General features: G+C 40.6%; 1 protein-coding gene across 3 annotated transcripts in view; it reads right to left on the minus strand.

The window, feature by feature from the left end:
- Positions 1–15,288, minus strand: part of slc4a8 (solute carrier family 4 member 8) — a 43,121-nt gene that overhangs the window by 20,408 nt on the left and 7,425 nt on the right. For all 3 annotated transcript variants that reach the window (XM_026945502.3, XM_053230295.1, XM_026945501.3), the window contains 4 exons: positions 4,361–4,442; positions 1,876–2,034; positions 1,252–1,387; positions 410–570 (listed from right to left, as the gene is read on the minus strand). In XM_026945502.3, coding sequence (XP_026801303.2) covers positions 410–570; positions 1,252–1,387; positions 1,876–2,034; positions 4,361–4,442 — 538 coding nt within the window. The remainder of the gene's footprint in view (positions 1–409; positions 571–1,251; positions 1,388–1,875; positions 2,035–4,360; positions 4,443–15,288) is intronic.

Consider the following 15,288-nt stretch of genomic DNA (forward strand, 5'->3'; position numbering starts at 1 on the left):
CGCTGCCCAGATAGCAACAAAATCTGGGTGAGATTGGCTTACTTTAGGCCCTTCTGGTTTAATTCTGGCACAGTTTTTTTCACAGTCTTGTGTGAAACAGCATTAGGCTGAGCTCTGGCATGAGTTTGCAGCTTAAAGGCCGTTCGAGGGGAGTGGGCCGTGGTGGTATGTGGGCCTAAATTCAACCAGATAAGGCCCACAAACAATTTGGCTATCTGGCTAGCTTGTTGCTAACAAAAGACAAACATGGACGCATCTCCTACTTTGTACCTCAAATGTACGGAGGTCAAAAATGATATCGTTGTGAGGTAACTCAAATGCAGCATTAGTCCTCAAGTTTCTTAGTTAACAACAGATTTGGTGTGAGATCTTCGACCTATGACCTGTGACCCTCGCTCTGAGGACTGACCGGCGATCTCCTCGATGCTGTTGGCTCTCATGTCCAGGAGGACGGTGCCGTTGATGATGCAGCTACGCAGCTCGAACAGGCTGTGCAGAGACAGAGTGGCCACATAGGGTTTACTCCACCTCTCACCTCCATCCTCCACATCCTCCTCGAACTTTAGCCACCTGAAACACACACACATACACACATCGACACTTACCGTATGTACATTCAAAAACAAGATGCCACCAACGGAATTCGGTTCTGAAACGGATACAGTGACGATGATAATAATTTGGCATGGAATGACGTCCAGATTTAAAGAAAACCTAGTGACAGAGTGGTGTGATGAAGCGGAGTAACTCTTATCACCCTGAAGGTGATTATTTTCCTGTCATAGCACATCCAGAAGTGTGTTATTCCTCTTACACCGTAGCAATTTGCCAAAAAATGAAATGTCACAGGTTTTATCCATTTATAGCTACACTTCATGTTTGGAACGTTCATAAAACAAGTTATCTCCTCTTATCACTTTTGCTACAGCAGCTATAAACAGTCGTTCCCTCATCAGCCTCTCTTTTTTCTCTAAAACAACACAGATCGTCATGTTACTGAGAAAACACAAAGCGTAAACTCGTCGCTAACATATTAGAGCGAATGCATTAATATAAACCTGTGATCTGCAGCTGATCTACTGTCACTACTGACCAATCAGAATCAAATATTTAAGACTTGTGCAGTGAATAATGGTTTACTAAACCTGATCCATCTCTACTGAAATATATTTTTATATGATTTTTAATAGAAAATGAGAGTAACACTTTGGACAAAAAAAATATCAGGTCTATTTTAGACTCTATACTCACCTGGCTGTCTCCTTCCACTCGGCGTCTTTGCCGTCTTTAACGCAGATCTCATCCAGCTCAGTGAACAGTTCATGAGCCACATGTTCCTCATCCTCCTCTGTGCCCAGAATAAACTGCACTCTCTGTGATGGAGTGTCTGTGTCAGACAGACAGAAAGAGACAGAGACAGATATGAAGTCAGAAAGGAGTCAAGAGAGCAAGAGTGCTCTGTGGGTGGGAGGGGCATACTCTCACTCCCTTGTCAATCACAGCGACACTAGCCAATCGTGGGTGTCTGTGAGGTGATGTATGTGGAAGAGGGCTGATTTCCTCCAAGTGTCTTACGCTACCCTGTGAAGCAGCAGGAGCGGCAGTTCAAAAAGATGGCCAGGGATTGGCTAAGACCAAATTAGGGATAAAAATAGGGGTGGGGGGAGGGGCAATGGGACGTCCTAAATGTGTCATTTGAATCCACTTTGTGTAATTTTTTTAGACGATTGTGTTATATTATTTTGGTATGTCTTATTTATTTATGTTTTGATACTGAATAGTCTCCTCTTTGTATTGACGTTCTCTCTCTCTCTCTCTCTCTCTCTCTCTCGTGTGTGTGTGTGTGTGTGTGTGTGTGTGTGTGTGTGTTCTCACCGTGTGGGACGTTAGTGCTCTCTGTAAGGTCAGTATCAGGAGCTAGGCTCCCCGTTCTCGACCTCTCTCTCCTGCGGTGTTTGGAGCCGTGAGCTCTGTGATGGCGGTGAGACTGACGGCCCAGAGGCATCCTCACCCCAACAAACAGAGTCCTGTGACCTGAGACAACAAACACACAATCACAAACTGTCTTCCACGCCGTGTGTGTGTATGTGTATGTGTGTGTGTGTGTGTGTGTGTGTGTGCACCAAGAGAAACAACAAAACAAGAGATTACATTTATAGAGCTAGGGATTTGATCTTGACTTGTTTATGTGTGTGTGTGTGTCTTTCTATGTGTGTGTCAGTGTGCCCAACCACATAGTCCTGAGACAACAAAAAATGATCTGAGACTGCAAAAACACACACACAAACAATCTTCCACGCAAAAACAGTACGTCACTTGTTGGCATGATCTTGACTTGTTTGTGTATGTCCATGCTTATGTGTATGTACATGCTTTTGTGTGTGTATGTGTGTGTCTGTTAGAATATGCATGTCTTTGTGTCTGAAAGATGAAGTCCTGTGGCCTGAGACAACAAAAACACACTCACAAACGTGCATGTGTGTCTCCATGCATGATCTTGTGTGTGTCCATACTTGTGCTTGTGTGTGTCCGTGTGTCTGTCAGAGTCCTAGGTGCTTGATCTTGACTTATTTGTGTGTGTGTGTGTGTGTGTGTGTGTGTGCTAAGAGAAATAACACAACATGAGAGGTCTAGGTGCTTGATCTTGACTTCTTTATGTTTGTGTATGTGTCTGTGTGTCTGTACTTGTGGTTGTCTATGTGTGTGTGTGTGTGTGTGTGTGTGTGTGTGTATCTGTTTGAGTGTGCTTTCTACTTGTTTGTGAGTATGTATGTGTGTGTCTGACAGAGTACTGTGACCTGAAACAACAAACACACACTCAAAAACATTCTGCCACTAAAGTGTGTGTATGTATATGTTTGTATTTGCATGTGTGTATGTGTGTCTCTGTGTGTGTGTGCTTGTGTGTGTGTCTGTTTGTGTGTGCTTTCTACTTGTTTTTTTTTTTGTGTGTCCCTGTTTTGTGTGTGACTGTCTGTGTGTCTGAGTCCTGTTGCCCGAGACATCAAGTACACACTCAAAAATTGTCTTTCAATCACAGTGTGTGTTTGTGTGTGTGGGTGTGTGTGTGTGTATGTGTGCATTCGTGCGTGCGTGTGCACAGAAGAGTGACAATTTATCAGAGGCCTATGGACATGATCTTGACTTGTCTGTTTGCACGTGCATGTCTTTGTATCTGACAGATGACTGAGTCCTGTGGGCTGAGACAACAAAAACACACTCACAAACAGTCTTCCACTCTGTGTATGTGTGTCCTTGTGCGTGTGTATGTATGTATCCATGTGTGTATGTATGTGTGTTTGTTTGTGTGTGTATGTGTGTGCATGTGTCTCCATGCATGATCTTTACTCGTTTGTGTTTGTGTGTGTCTGACAGAGTCCTGTGGCCTGAGACAGTGTGTGTGTGTGTGTGTGTGTGCTAAGAGAAACAACAAAACGTGAAAGGGCTAGGTGCTTGATCTTGACTTCTTTGTGTTTGTATGTGTGTGTGTGTGTGTGTGTGTGTGTGTGTGTGTGTGTGTGTGCCAAGAGAAACAGCAAAACGTGCAAGGGCTAGGTGCCTGATCTTGACTGCTTTGTGTTTGTGTGTGTGTGGGTGTGTGTGTCTGTGTGTGTGTGTATATGCTAAGAGAAACAGCAAAACGTGCAAGGGCTAGGTGCCTGATCTTGACTCCTTTATGTTTATGTTTGTGTGTGTGTGTGTGTGTGTGTGTGCATGCTAAGAGAAACAGCAAAACATGAGAGGGCTAAGGGGCTTGATCTTGACTTCTTTGTGTGTGTGTCCCTGCTTGCAGGGGCCTGAAACAAAAACACGCACTCAAAAATATTCTGCCAATTAGCATGTGAATGTGTGTGTGTCTGTGTGTGTCTGTGTGTCTGGTTGCTTTCTACATGTGTTTGTGTCCCCGCTGTGTGTGTGCGCATGTCTGTGAGTCCTTTGGCCTGAGTATACACACTCAAAATTGTCTTCCAATCACAGTGTATGTGTGTTGTTTTCATGTGTGTGTGCGTGCGTGCATCTGTGTGTGTGTCTGCCAAGAGAAACAACAACACATTGAAAGGGCTAGGTGCTTGATCTTGACTTGTTTGTTTGTGTGTGTGTGTCTTTGTGTGTGCTCCAAGAGACACAGCAAAACATGGGAGGGTTAGGTGCTTGATCTTGATTTCTTCGTGTGTGTGTGTTTGTGTGTTTGTGTGTGTGTGTGTGTGTGTGCGTGTGTGTGTGCGCCAGGAAGAGAGCTTGGGGACTTGATACTGATGTGTTCAATATAATACCATGAAGATTTGACAAACAGCCTGTGAAAATCAGACAGTGTGTGTGTGTGTGTGTGTGTTTGTGTGTGTATGTTAGTTACACTCACTCTCCAGCTCCTCTTTCTCATAGTGGATGTTGAAGACTGAGCTTGTGCCACCCTGATCAACAATGACCTCCTCACCGGGTCTCTGAATGAGGAAACACACACACAAACACACACATTTTTTTTTAAAGATTTACTACATATTAAAGGAATAATCCAGCATTTTTCAACCTAATCTCTACACCTAAGTTTGTTTTCCATCATGGTTATACATTAAGCTCTAAATCTTTAAAATTCCCCTGATCACAGATGGGGCTACTTTTTCAGATGGAAGAATATGTAGTTGTGTGTCTCTGATGGATTCATGTACACCACAAAACGTGCAGGGAAATGTAAAGTAACCAATACTATGTTTTACTGTATTGCTCCAATGATGCAAATTTGGATGAACATCCATAGGAACAGTTTTGGCAAGACTTTCTCTCAATTCCAGTGTAACACGTAGTTTTACATTCAAAATTTCTCATCACACATTTTAAACATTTATTGGTGGCATTTAACAACTAGCCCCTAGCTAGAATTAGATGATAGAGAAAAAAATATTATACTGCAAAACTTTTAGACATCTTTGTTCCATGATATGTATCCTGATATTTAGGTTTCCTAATCAAATTCCAATGAAAACAAAGCCATTTTAAGAAAACATTCAGGTATTAAAAAAATGAATCTGCAATGAATCTACTGTAGTTTAACAGTAAAACGAGTGAGCGTGAAATGACTGATACAAAATGTGTCGGTTAACTTTCAATCAGTTGCTAGTTTCTGTGAGTAATAATGGAATTTACAAGAGAGTTGTGTAGTTACGGGGTCTCGGTTAGTCATGGTGTATGATTGCACGCTTACGTAACTTTTTCAAAATTCAGATTAAAATACATTTTCATCTATTACCATCTACCCTTTCTTTTCTTTTTTTTACCTGATCAAGTTCCTTACTCCAGTGGTTCTGTTTTTGGCTGCTACTCCTTAATATTTTCGCAAATACCTCCTTCTGGACTCATCCTAAATTACATTACAGCAACCTCCTTTTCTTTATACAGGGGACGTGACTGCACCTTAAACCCTTCAGCTTTGTTTAAACTGCTACTAAACACATTAGACTGCTACCTAGACTGCTGCAGTGGTGGCTAGTGGTTATTAAAATAGGAGAAGCACAACTCTTATTACGTATGTAACATGAACGATAGGGATTTGGAACCTAAGGCTAATAATAAACACAGCTAATCAATTTCACCGTACCAAGACAGCTCAAAGGACCATTTTTGCTCCCTGACTTTTGAATTAAAATCTTGGGCGTTGGTCTACCATTTTGAAGTTAGAAGTATACTAAAAGTAATTTAACTTCAGAAATGAAACAAAATAAGAAAAATTTATATAAGAGAAACAAATACAGTGTAAGAGTGTGATTTGGTAGTGCAGTGGGAGTGAATATTGTAGATACAAGCAGCAGACTTGGATGGAATTAAAATGGCAGTGCAGTGCAAACACTGTCAACAGTGTAAACATTGTAAACAGTGTGAAAACAGAAAAATTAATGGAAGTAAAGTGGCAGTGCATATGGATATGAATTGTGGATGGAGGTAGTTCAACTATTGAAGCTCAACTTTACCAATAAGCTTATCCTAAGTCTGGCTCAGTGCAAAACAGTGTCCCAGCACAGTGATGAGCTGTTGTACGGTGTGATCCTTGTTGGTACAAACAATCTCCTGTACCGCTCCTTTCTACAGCGGAACTGAATGAAAGAGCTCACTGATTAACCAGTACGTCATTGAGTGGATGCTGTTTGTTGTCCAGAATGGCTGTGAGTTTATTGAGTGTCCTCTTTTCCACCAATACCTCAAAATTCTCCAGATAGCAGCCAAAGACCAAGCCAGCCTTCTTGATCAGTTTGTTGAGTTTTTTGCATCTCCAGCTCTGATGCTGCCTCCCCAGCATACTGCTGCAAAGAAGACCGCACTGGCTACCACAGACTGGTCGAAGATCTCTAACATCTTGCTGGACCTGAGCTTCCTCAGAAAGTAGAGTCTGCTCGTTCCTTTCCTGTAAAAAGCCTCTGAGTTGACCTTCCAGTCCAACTTGCTGGCATGATGGACACCAAGGTATCTGTAGGTGTCAACCTGCTCAATGTCCTGACCCATGATGGTAATGGGGCTGGTTGTGGTCCTCTTCCTCCTGTAGTCCACCACCATCTCCTTGGTCTTGGCCACATTGAGGAGCAGATGGTTCTTCCCGCACCACTCCATAAAGTTGTTGACCAGGTCCCTGTACTCCTCTTCCTGTCCATCCCTGATGCACCCAACCACCACAGAGTCATCAGAAAATGTTTAAATGTGGCAGAGATCTGACCTGTATTGACAGTCTGTGGTGTACAGGGTGAAGAGGATAATTCCCTGTGGTGCTCCAGTGCTGCTCAGCAGGCACTCAGACAGGCAGGTTCCCAGCCGCACAACCTGGAATCTGTCCGAAAGGTAGTCAGTGACCCAGGAGATCATGGAACTGTCCACCTGCATTCTTCTCATTGTCTCGACAGGAGAGGTTGAATTTTGTTAAATGCACTCAAGAAATCAAAGAAAGTGTTTCTTACTGTGGTGTTGTTGTAGTCCAGATGGGAATGGGCCTTTTGCAGTAGATATATGATTGCATCCTTCACGCTTACCTGTGGCTGGTAGGCAAACTGCAGGGGATCCAGAAAAGACCTGACCTGAGGTCTGAGATGGAACAGCACTAGTCTCTCCAGGACCTTCATGACATGTGTTGTGAGGGCTGCTGGTCTAAAATCATTCAGGGAAGAGGGAGTTTTATTCTTCGGATCAGGAACCAGGCAGGATGTTCTCCACACCTCTGGCACCTTCTCCTGTTGAAGGCTCAGGTTGAACAGGTGCTGGAGGATCCCACACAACTGACTGGCACAGACCTTCATTACCCTGGGACTGATTTTGTCAGGCCATGCAGCTTTCCCAAGTTTCAGCTTCTCCAACTGTCTCTTCACCCGGCCGGTAGTGACAGATAAGTGGGGGGTGGGAGTTGCGATTCCATTGAGGATGGCTGTTAGGTGAGGGGGGGTAATTGGGGAAGATAGAGGTGTGAGTCCTCTGAAGAAGGCTGCGGGATGGGGGGTTAACAGTTGTGAGATGGGCAGGGGAGAGCTGGTGTAGACGAGAGGGTGATAAAACATGTTTGATCTTGGGAGGAGCTGGGGAAGAGTGGTGGTGAAGGAGTGGAGGAGATAGTTGGGGAGGGCATCATGCTGAACCTATTGAAGAACAAATTCAGCTCGTTAGCACTTTCTAGACTGCCCCTCACAGGTTGTTGTTTTGCTTTTAAGCCAGCGATCTGCTTCATGCCAGCCCATACCTCCTTTGCTTTGTTCTGCTGAAGCCTACACTCCAGCTTCTTTCTGTAGTCTTTTTTGTTCTCCCTCAGTTTCACTGTCAACTCCTTCTACACCCTCCTCCTCATCTGTTCTTTGTCCTTGTACCTAAAATTCTGCTTCTTTTTGTTCAGTAGTTTCTTCAGGTTCTTGGTGATCCAGGGTTTGTTATTAGAAAAACAATGCACTCTCCTGACTGGAACTATAGTGTCCATGCAGAAATTGATGTATTCCATTATGCAGCCCATCATGTTGTTAATGTCTTTCCCAGCTGGTTCACATAACATTTCCCATTCTGTGGTCTGAAAGCAGATCTGCAGAGCCTCCTCTGCCTCTTGTGACCATCTTATTATGGTCTTCTTTGTCACAGACTGCCTTAGGACAACTGGCCAGTATGTGATTGTCAGTAGAAGCAAGTTGTGGTCAAAGCTTCCCAGTGGGGGCAGAGCATATATGCACCCTTCACACGTGCATATAGGAGATGTTCTGTGTACTGTTCTCTCTGGTATCACAGTTGACAAACTTTTGGAACTTTGGTAACGCAGTGGAGAATGATTAACATCTCCAGAAATGACAATGAAAGAGTTCGGATGCCGTGTTTGAAGTCTCTCGATAGCCATCGAGAAGTCTCTCGATGTCGCTTCCGTGTCAACAGCCGGTGGGAACAGTAACCACAATGGTGACCGTGAATTTCGTCAGCAGATAATATCCCTGGTTACACCATCTGTTGTTTACAAACAGTGCGACCCCCTCCACCTTTCCTCTTACCGCTCAGTCCCGCATCTCCGTCCGCCCTCACTGTCTGAAAGCTGGGGCTGGAAGCATTTGAGTCGGATTATCCTCGTGCAGCCATGGCTCAGTGAAACAAAGCACATTGCACTCCTAAAAATCTCTCTGGGTCTCATTGAGCTCTTCCACCTTATTGCCAAGAGACCTAACGTTTCCCATGATGATGGAGGGAATGAAGGGCTTGTAGCATCTCCTCTTTACCTTTGTTTTGTATTCAGCTCTGCATCCTCTGTATGGTCTCAGCAGTTCCTCAGGAATATTGAACTACATTCCGAAGCGCGGCGCAAATCTTCGGAGCACCAGCAGCTGATCACGTGTATACATGAAGTGACCTGCTAGCTCCCCATGGTTCTCCATTCCGAACATAGAGTGCATAATAAATAAAAACTAAGTGCCTAGACAGATTGAAACTTAGAAGTAAGAAAAAGAAGAGCTGAACAAATGCAAAGTGATAGATATGTAAGAGGAAAAACTTAATATACGTAATATAGTTAAGCTATATCGTCTCTCGAGACAGGAGCTGCTGTAATCAGCTGCCACTAGCACGGCGCCATCTTTAATTTTCAGTCTCTCCTCAGTATGAGCATCAAAAGACTTTCTAAAATCAGTACAACACTGCAGGTCAACACAGCAGTTTCGGACATTTTGTTCAACAAAGAAGCTAAGTTGCTAGCTGAAGAAAGAAGTGACAGTTAGCTAGTTAGACTTATAAACAACAAATTTCAGCAATGAATGCAAATAATCAAACAGAACTTTATACTTATGCTCCAAGTGATCCTGACTGGTGTGGATATGTTTGAGATGTCAGTCATGTTCATTCCTGATTTACTGATTTACTGACAGTTGATTATGAGGTTCCACCCCTCTGAAAGGTCTACCAATCATCATAAAGTGAATTCATGTGTCCAGGCAGGACAAACGAAGACTGCACTGTCCAATAAACATGTCTGAGATGGTTTTTTTCCTGTGCAATGCGCACCCACCCACACTCGATTTACCCAGTGAAGTCATGCATCCAGGCATGGCTCAAAATGACGCATTAAAAGCCTGTCATCCAGCGTGCATTAATCTTTCCTCCCATTAAGGCACCGTGTACACAAACACCTAACAGACACTAACTGATGCACCTGCTTCAATAAGTGTGTATTAGGTCTGTGTCAGGGGCTTCCAAGGAGATTTTCCTTCAGGCTTGGCTGTTCATGGAAAACAGTTTGTGTTTAATGAACAAACAGCACAATATTGCAGTGAGATATCATTTGACTCGCTAAAAATATTGATTTCTACTAAGATTGATGAATAATATTGACACTTTGGTCAATTCCATTGCTGCATTTTAATGAAAATTTAGAGGAAGTCTGGCTTCCCATGTAGCCCGAACCAATCATCTGTGCTCTGCTGCCACTCATACGTTCCTAACTTTATCATACACAACATCTGTTAAATGCTCAGAAGAACGTGGCATTGCTGACCATAAATAAACCAAACAACTCTCTGTTTTTGGCTAAGTAGTGCTGCACACTGCTATTTAGATTATTATTTTTTGGCTCAGCACAATGCTTTTCCTCACAACTACTCTCTCTTTCAGCCTATAATGACAACCACTGTTGCTGAGTGTGTGCACAGGTGTGCACTTCTGATGATGCTCCCATGCAGTAAAAATAAAATCTACACAGAACACCAACACAAAATCATGTATAAATAAGTTAGTCAATTGGAACAACTGACAGATGATTGCAGTGCAATTCAGACCAGCCACAGGTTCACTTGACTTTCATAGCAACATAGCATTTTTCTTATTACTTTCTGAAAGTCCAAACAGAAACACACTTCAAAACAGAGACCCAAATTCAGTCCAAACCACAAAAAAAAAACACTAACTAGCTATATTACCTGTGAGCTTAGCAAACCATGTTAATCATTCAACACCTCTCACAATCATCCATTAAATCTCATTAGCAACCTGTGTGGCTCATGGGGTATTTGTGTGCTCAAACGGCAGAATGGTCTGCCCAATAGAAATAGACAAATAAATATATAAAAAATAAAGAAAACATTGAAGACAACATGAAAAATACTGACAGTTAAGAGATTTTATGGCTGTAGCATCATCAGGATTCGAACTTCGGACAATAGGGTGTTTTCTGTTGTGCTACTCAGGAGAGAACATTAATCACGTTCTCTGTTCATTTCTCAGTAATATAGTTGTAAAATACTAGAATTTTCCTTTAAGATAGTGTGTTATGGGTCACTGTGTGAAAAGCTTTGCTAGGAGTTTGCAATATTTACCTGTGTATAATTTATTAAAACACTCAATACACTCAATACCAGGTTGCTTACAGTAACATTTTCTGCTACTAGAGAGAGCTTCAAAGCCTCAAATCTTCAAATCTGTGACTCTAACAGCAGATCTAACAAAAATCCAAAAGTCCACAAAGAGAATAAGCCCTGAAGGTACCGGAGGGACGTGCAGAGGGGTTTATCCGTGCGTTTCCACCCCCTGTTAAACACATCGGCAGGGAATAAAACTCTGCTGCTTTGAGTGTTTGGGAGGTGGATGTGATTTATTAATGGGGTGCTATGAGAGAAGGCATTGACAGAGAAAATACATTTAATCCCATTTGCAGTCTCTATTTCTGCCTCCTGAGGAAAACATTTTAGCATTTCAGTTTAATTGAATAAGGAAAAAGAGGGAGGGCATGATGCTTGCTGTGGTGTAACATTTATTTAAAGCAATTTTTTTGTGGAAGTGAACAGAACATAAGACACGATGTACAAATATTACACAAACTGCAAAAGAGTTTCTGTTGTTTTTGTGAGGATTAGCATATTCACACTGCAACAGTTTCAACCTTCAGAAACTGCAGAGCAAACACTATGCAGCTTCAAAATACAGTATATAAACTTTAATTATATTAATTATTTACATATAATTAATTAAATATGAATTATATTAAACATTAAATATTAATTAGGCCCTTATATTAGTTGGTTCGTATAGGTTTTTCCTTGTGCAGTCTTAGTGAATCAACCTGGCTAACTGTATTTTGTATTTTTTAAAGCAGTTATTTCACATGTTTGTCTAGAAAGTAATGTGTTAGATTTTGAAATATTATGAATATTAAATTACACTCAGTGTCTGTGTTTTATAGGAAAATATTCAACGACGGGGTGGTGTGTTGAAGTTGAAGTTGATTATTTCCCAATAACAGCACTTCCTGAAGTGTTTTATTCCTCTTATAACTCATAATTTGTGATTTAAAATTTTTATTTATTAAACAATGATATGTACATTTTGTCCATTTATAGTTACATTTAATCTTGTGCAACGTTATCGGTATCATTTACATTATAGTAGCTATAATCAGTCGTTTCTTCACCAGCCTCACTTTTTTCTGTCTTTTACAGATGATACGACCAAAAAAAAAAGCAGGTGACACTGGAGACTCCTGCAAAAATGTTAAGTAAACGTCTCTTTACAGGTCACCATATCAATGATTCCGTATGTTTTTAATCTGTTTATGTGGAGCGTCCACTGTACAAGTCTCTATGAATGTGCTGTTACTATAGAAAAAATAACATATTAGAAAGAACGCATTAATACAAACAGCTGCATTACTGTCAGAGCTGCTGTTATAGAAAATTAACCAACACCATCTGAAGAATCAGAATCAAGACTGCGGTATAAAGCATAAATAATGTTAAACTTTAAAAACACAGTGGGTCAGTGTGTCCTACTCCACTGGATGAAACCACCTGAAGTTATCTTAACTTTCGCATTAAACTAAGAGTCACATTTCCACAGCCTGCTTTCCCATGAGAAATCACCCTAAAGGCTTCAGTGCTAGTCATACGATTTGGTTTCACTCACATGCTTTATGACATTCATGCATCTAATTTACACATGAGCAAAAGAACCAAGGGCACATTTAACCTTTCCATAACAACGTAAAATTGCATGTTTATTCATTAACCAGGAAGCAGATGTGCCTGCTGTGTAAACGAGCACGGAATGATTTCACAAGGAATCTGTAACCTGTACATTTCATTACATTTCATTTTAAACTGTCTTGTGTGAGGAAAAGAAATAATTTGCAGTAAGAATTTTGTACTTGGGACTTTGAGTCTGTTCTCTGTGCTTACATTGTCCTCTATTATTCTGCTGCTTCTGTTTGTCCGCTATGAGAACTGTAATTAAAAACTAACATGGAGCACTTGAGCTAGCTAGACTGCTCCTGTGTCACCTAGCTACAGTGTGTGTGTGTGTGTGTGTGTGTGTGTGTGTGTGGCTATAAACACTGATAAATGTCCCCATGATAACAGGAATGCATAAATTCTTAGCAACCAAAAAGCCACACTTTCTCCAGCACTGGTGTACCAGATTTATTTTTTCAAAAAATAGAAACATTTTCTAGAAGTAATCTCTCCACATAAAAATGTTAATTCTCAAAGTGCTGAATTCCTGCAAAACATCCAAAAGGTTATGTACACAGCTAAACCAGAAACTATCTTGCTAGCACGGCTGTGCTTTTCAAAATGGAGAGAGATGTCTGGAAGCCAGAAAAGAAAGAGAAAATGTAGACAGGAAGCATAATAGTGGTATGCAGTGGAGAGAGAATCTAATTATTAAGGATGACAGGCCATTAAGTAATGTAAAGCTAGCCCAACATTAGTTTGGAAAGCAAGCAGCTAGCCAGGAGTTGGGTATTTAGCTAGCTTTCTTGTCATTTTGCTCAAATCATCCTGACAGCTTGGTCTGTCAAAGTGTATACACTTTAAACAAAGGTGTTCTGTTGTAGCCTTCGTGATGTAACGTTGGTTTATCTAATTGGGAAGCTTGATCCAGGACTACATCCAGCATGCAGAATATAATATATGCATTATAACACTTATATAACACTTTCAGGCCTATAGATGTAACATCTTATTGAAGCATAATATAATCCAGGAGAGCCTAGAATTGCCTCCAAATTAAAGAGCATGTTGTTGACCATCGAGTTTGTCATAATGTCTCCCAGATCTCCTCTGACAGGATTATGTTGTCTCTTATTCTCCCTTGATGTATAACATATTATCATTTTTAGGAAGAAGGTCATTCCAAAGCCTTGAGATAACTGTGGATTGAATTCCCAGATTTTTTTGGCCAGTTTTATTTTAACAGAATTAAAAGAGTGATTAATATAGCACATTCACGAAGGGATCTAAAGAAATTTTGCCAATCCAGTCAACGAGTTTGAAAAGGAGCTGTATGATGTAAGCCTTGTTTAAAATGTAATATCTTAAGAGATAATGTGAATGCATTGTAATTCAGACTTTTTTTTTTAGAGAGAGTTTTCAAGGTTAGTGTTGTGTTAGGGTTTGTGTGTAAAACATTATTTGTTAGCAAAAGCAAAATGATTTCCATAATCCTGGCTAATGGGTAGTATGTTATATGCTTTAAAGGAAACATTGGTAAGCAGTAAGGAATAAAACACGCTGTGTTGTGCTGTTATATGAAAATAATCAATGTTACCACACCAAAGTTGATAATATTCCTATAACTGCTTGTCCCGAAGTGTATTATTCGTCTTATACCACAGTAATTTTCCAATGATTCCAATTTTTTATTTATTAAAGAATGACCCATCCTATATTTTATTTATAATTTATAGTTATACTTACATTTAATGTTGTGGAACGTCTGTGAAACTACTTAGTTCCTGTCAGCACTTAGCGGTTATAAACATTTTTCCCCTCATTTTCTTTTGAGGTTAATAAGACGACAAAAAATATTCAGCTTGTTAACAAGAAACTATAAAATAAAGTGCAACATCCTCTCTCCCGAAGACTTTCCCATGGAGGAAAACTTCACCACATCTGCGACTATTCACTTTTCTTTGCATAACAGCATGAGTTTAATCTCTTCACTAAGTCCCTGTGAATGAGCTGTTACTATAGAAACAATAACGTATTACAATGAGCGGATTAATATAAACTTGTGATTTAAACTACCGACAGAACTACTGTCAGAGTTGCGGTTATAGAAAATTAATCAAAACCACTCACAACCAAGAATTCAAAGGCTCTGTGGTATAAGGTGTGTGTGTGTATATATACACACATCTTATATACACACACCTTATACCACAGAGCCTTTGAATTCTATATAATTAGCATATATATTATATTAGCATATAATATCATTATAATATTATAAAAGTAAAAAGTAGACAAAATGAATGAATTCACAGCAAGCTCACCTGTCAATCAATCTGAGTGGGTGGGCTCAGCTATAATCAGTCAAGTGAAATTAAACCTGGCTGTTTTTACCCATTTAACATATAAACATACGCCTAGCGCAGTATTTTTTAGCTAGCTTTAGCTCTTCAGATTCAGTACAAAGTCCCTCAAATAAAGCTAGCTGAGCAGCAGGTTAGCATCATGTTAATCACATATATGGAGAGTAGCAGTGTATTTATTTGGCATTTTTGGAAAATTAAATGATGTTGGCTAGCTATATTAGGCAACAGTAGCTAGCTAACAACACTGCACATAGGCCTACTGTATGCTGTTAACTTGAACAAGGTTAAAGAGTTTGGAGTTCTACATGACTTGTCATCTCAGTGATGGGCCGCTGCTCTAACAAGGTCAATGATGGAGGGACTGTTTTTACCCCACAACTGATTAACTAATTAGCTCTTTGCTCTTGACATCATGTGCTAAGGATGACTGAGAGATGAAGGTGAATAAAACTGGTACATGAAGTAAAACCAACAAGGACAATACAACTGCCAATAAA

This window comes from Pangasianodon hypophthalmus, chromosome 2, assembly GCF_027358585.1.
Source record: "Pangasianodon hypophthalmus isolate fPanHyp1 chromosome 2, fPanHyp1.pri, whole genome shotgun sequence".
Classification (NCBI taxonomy): domain Eukaryota; kingdom Metazoa; phylum Chordata; class Actinopteri; order Siluriformes; family Pangasiidae; genus Pangasianodon; species Pangasianodon hypophthalmus.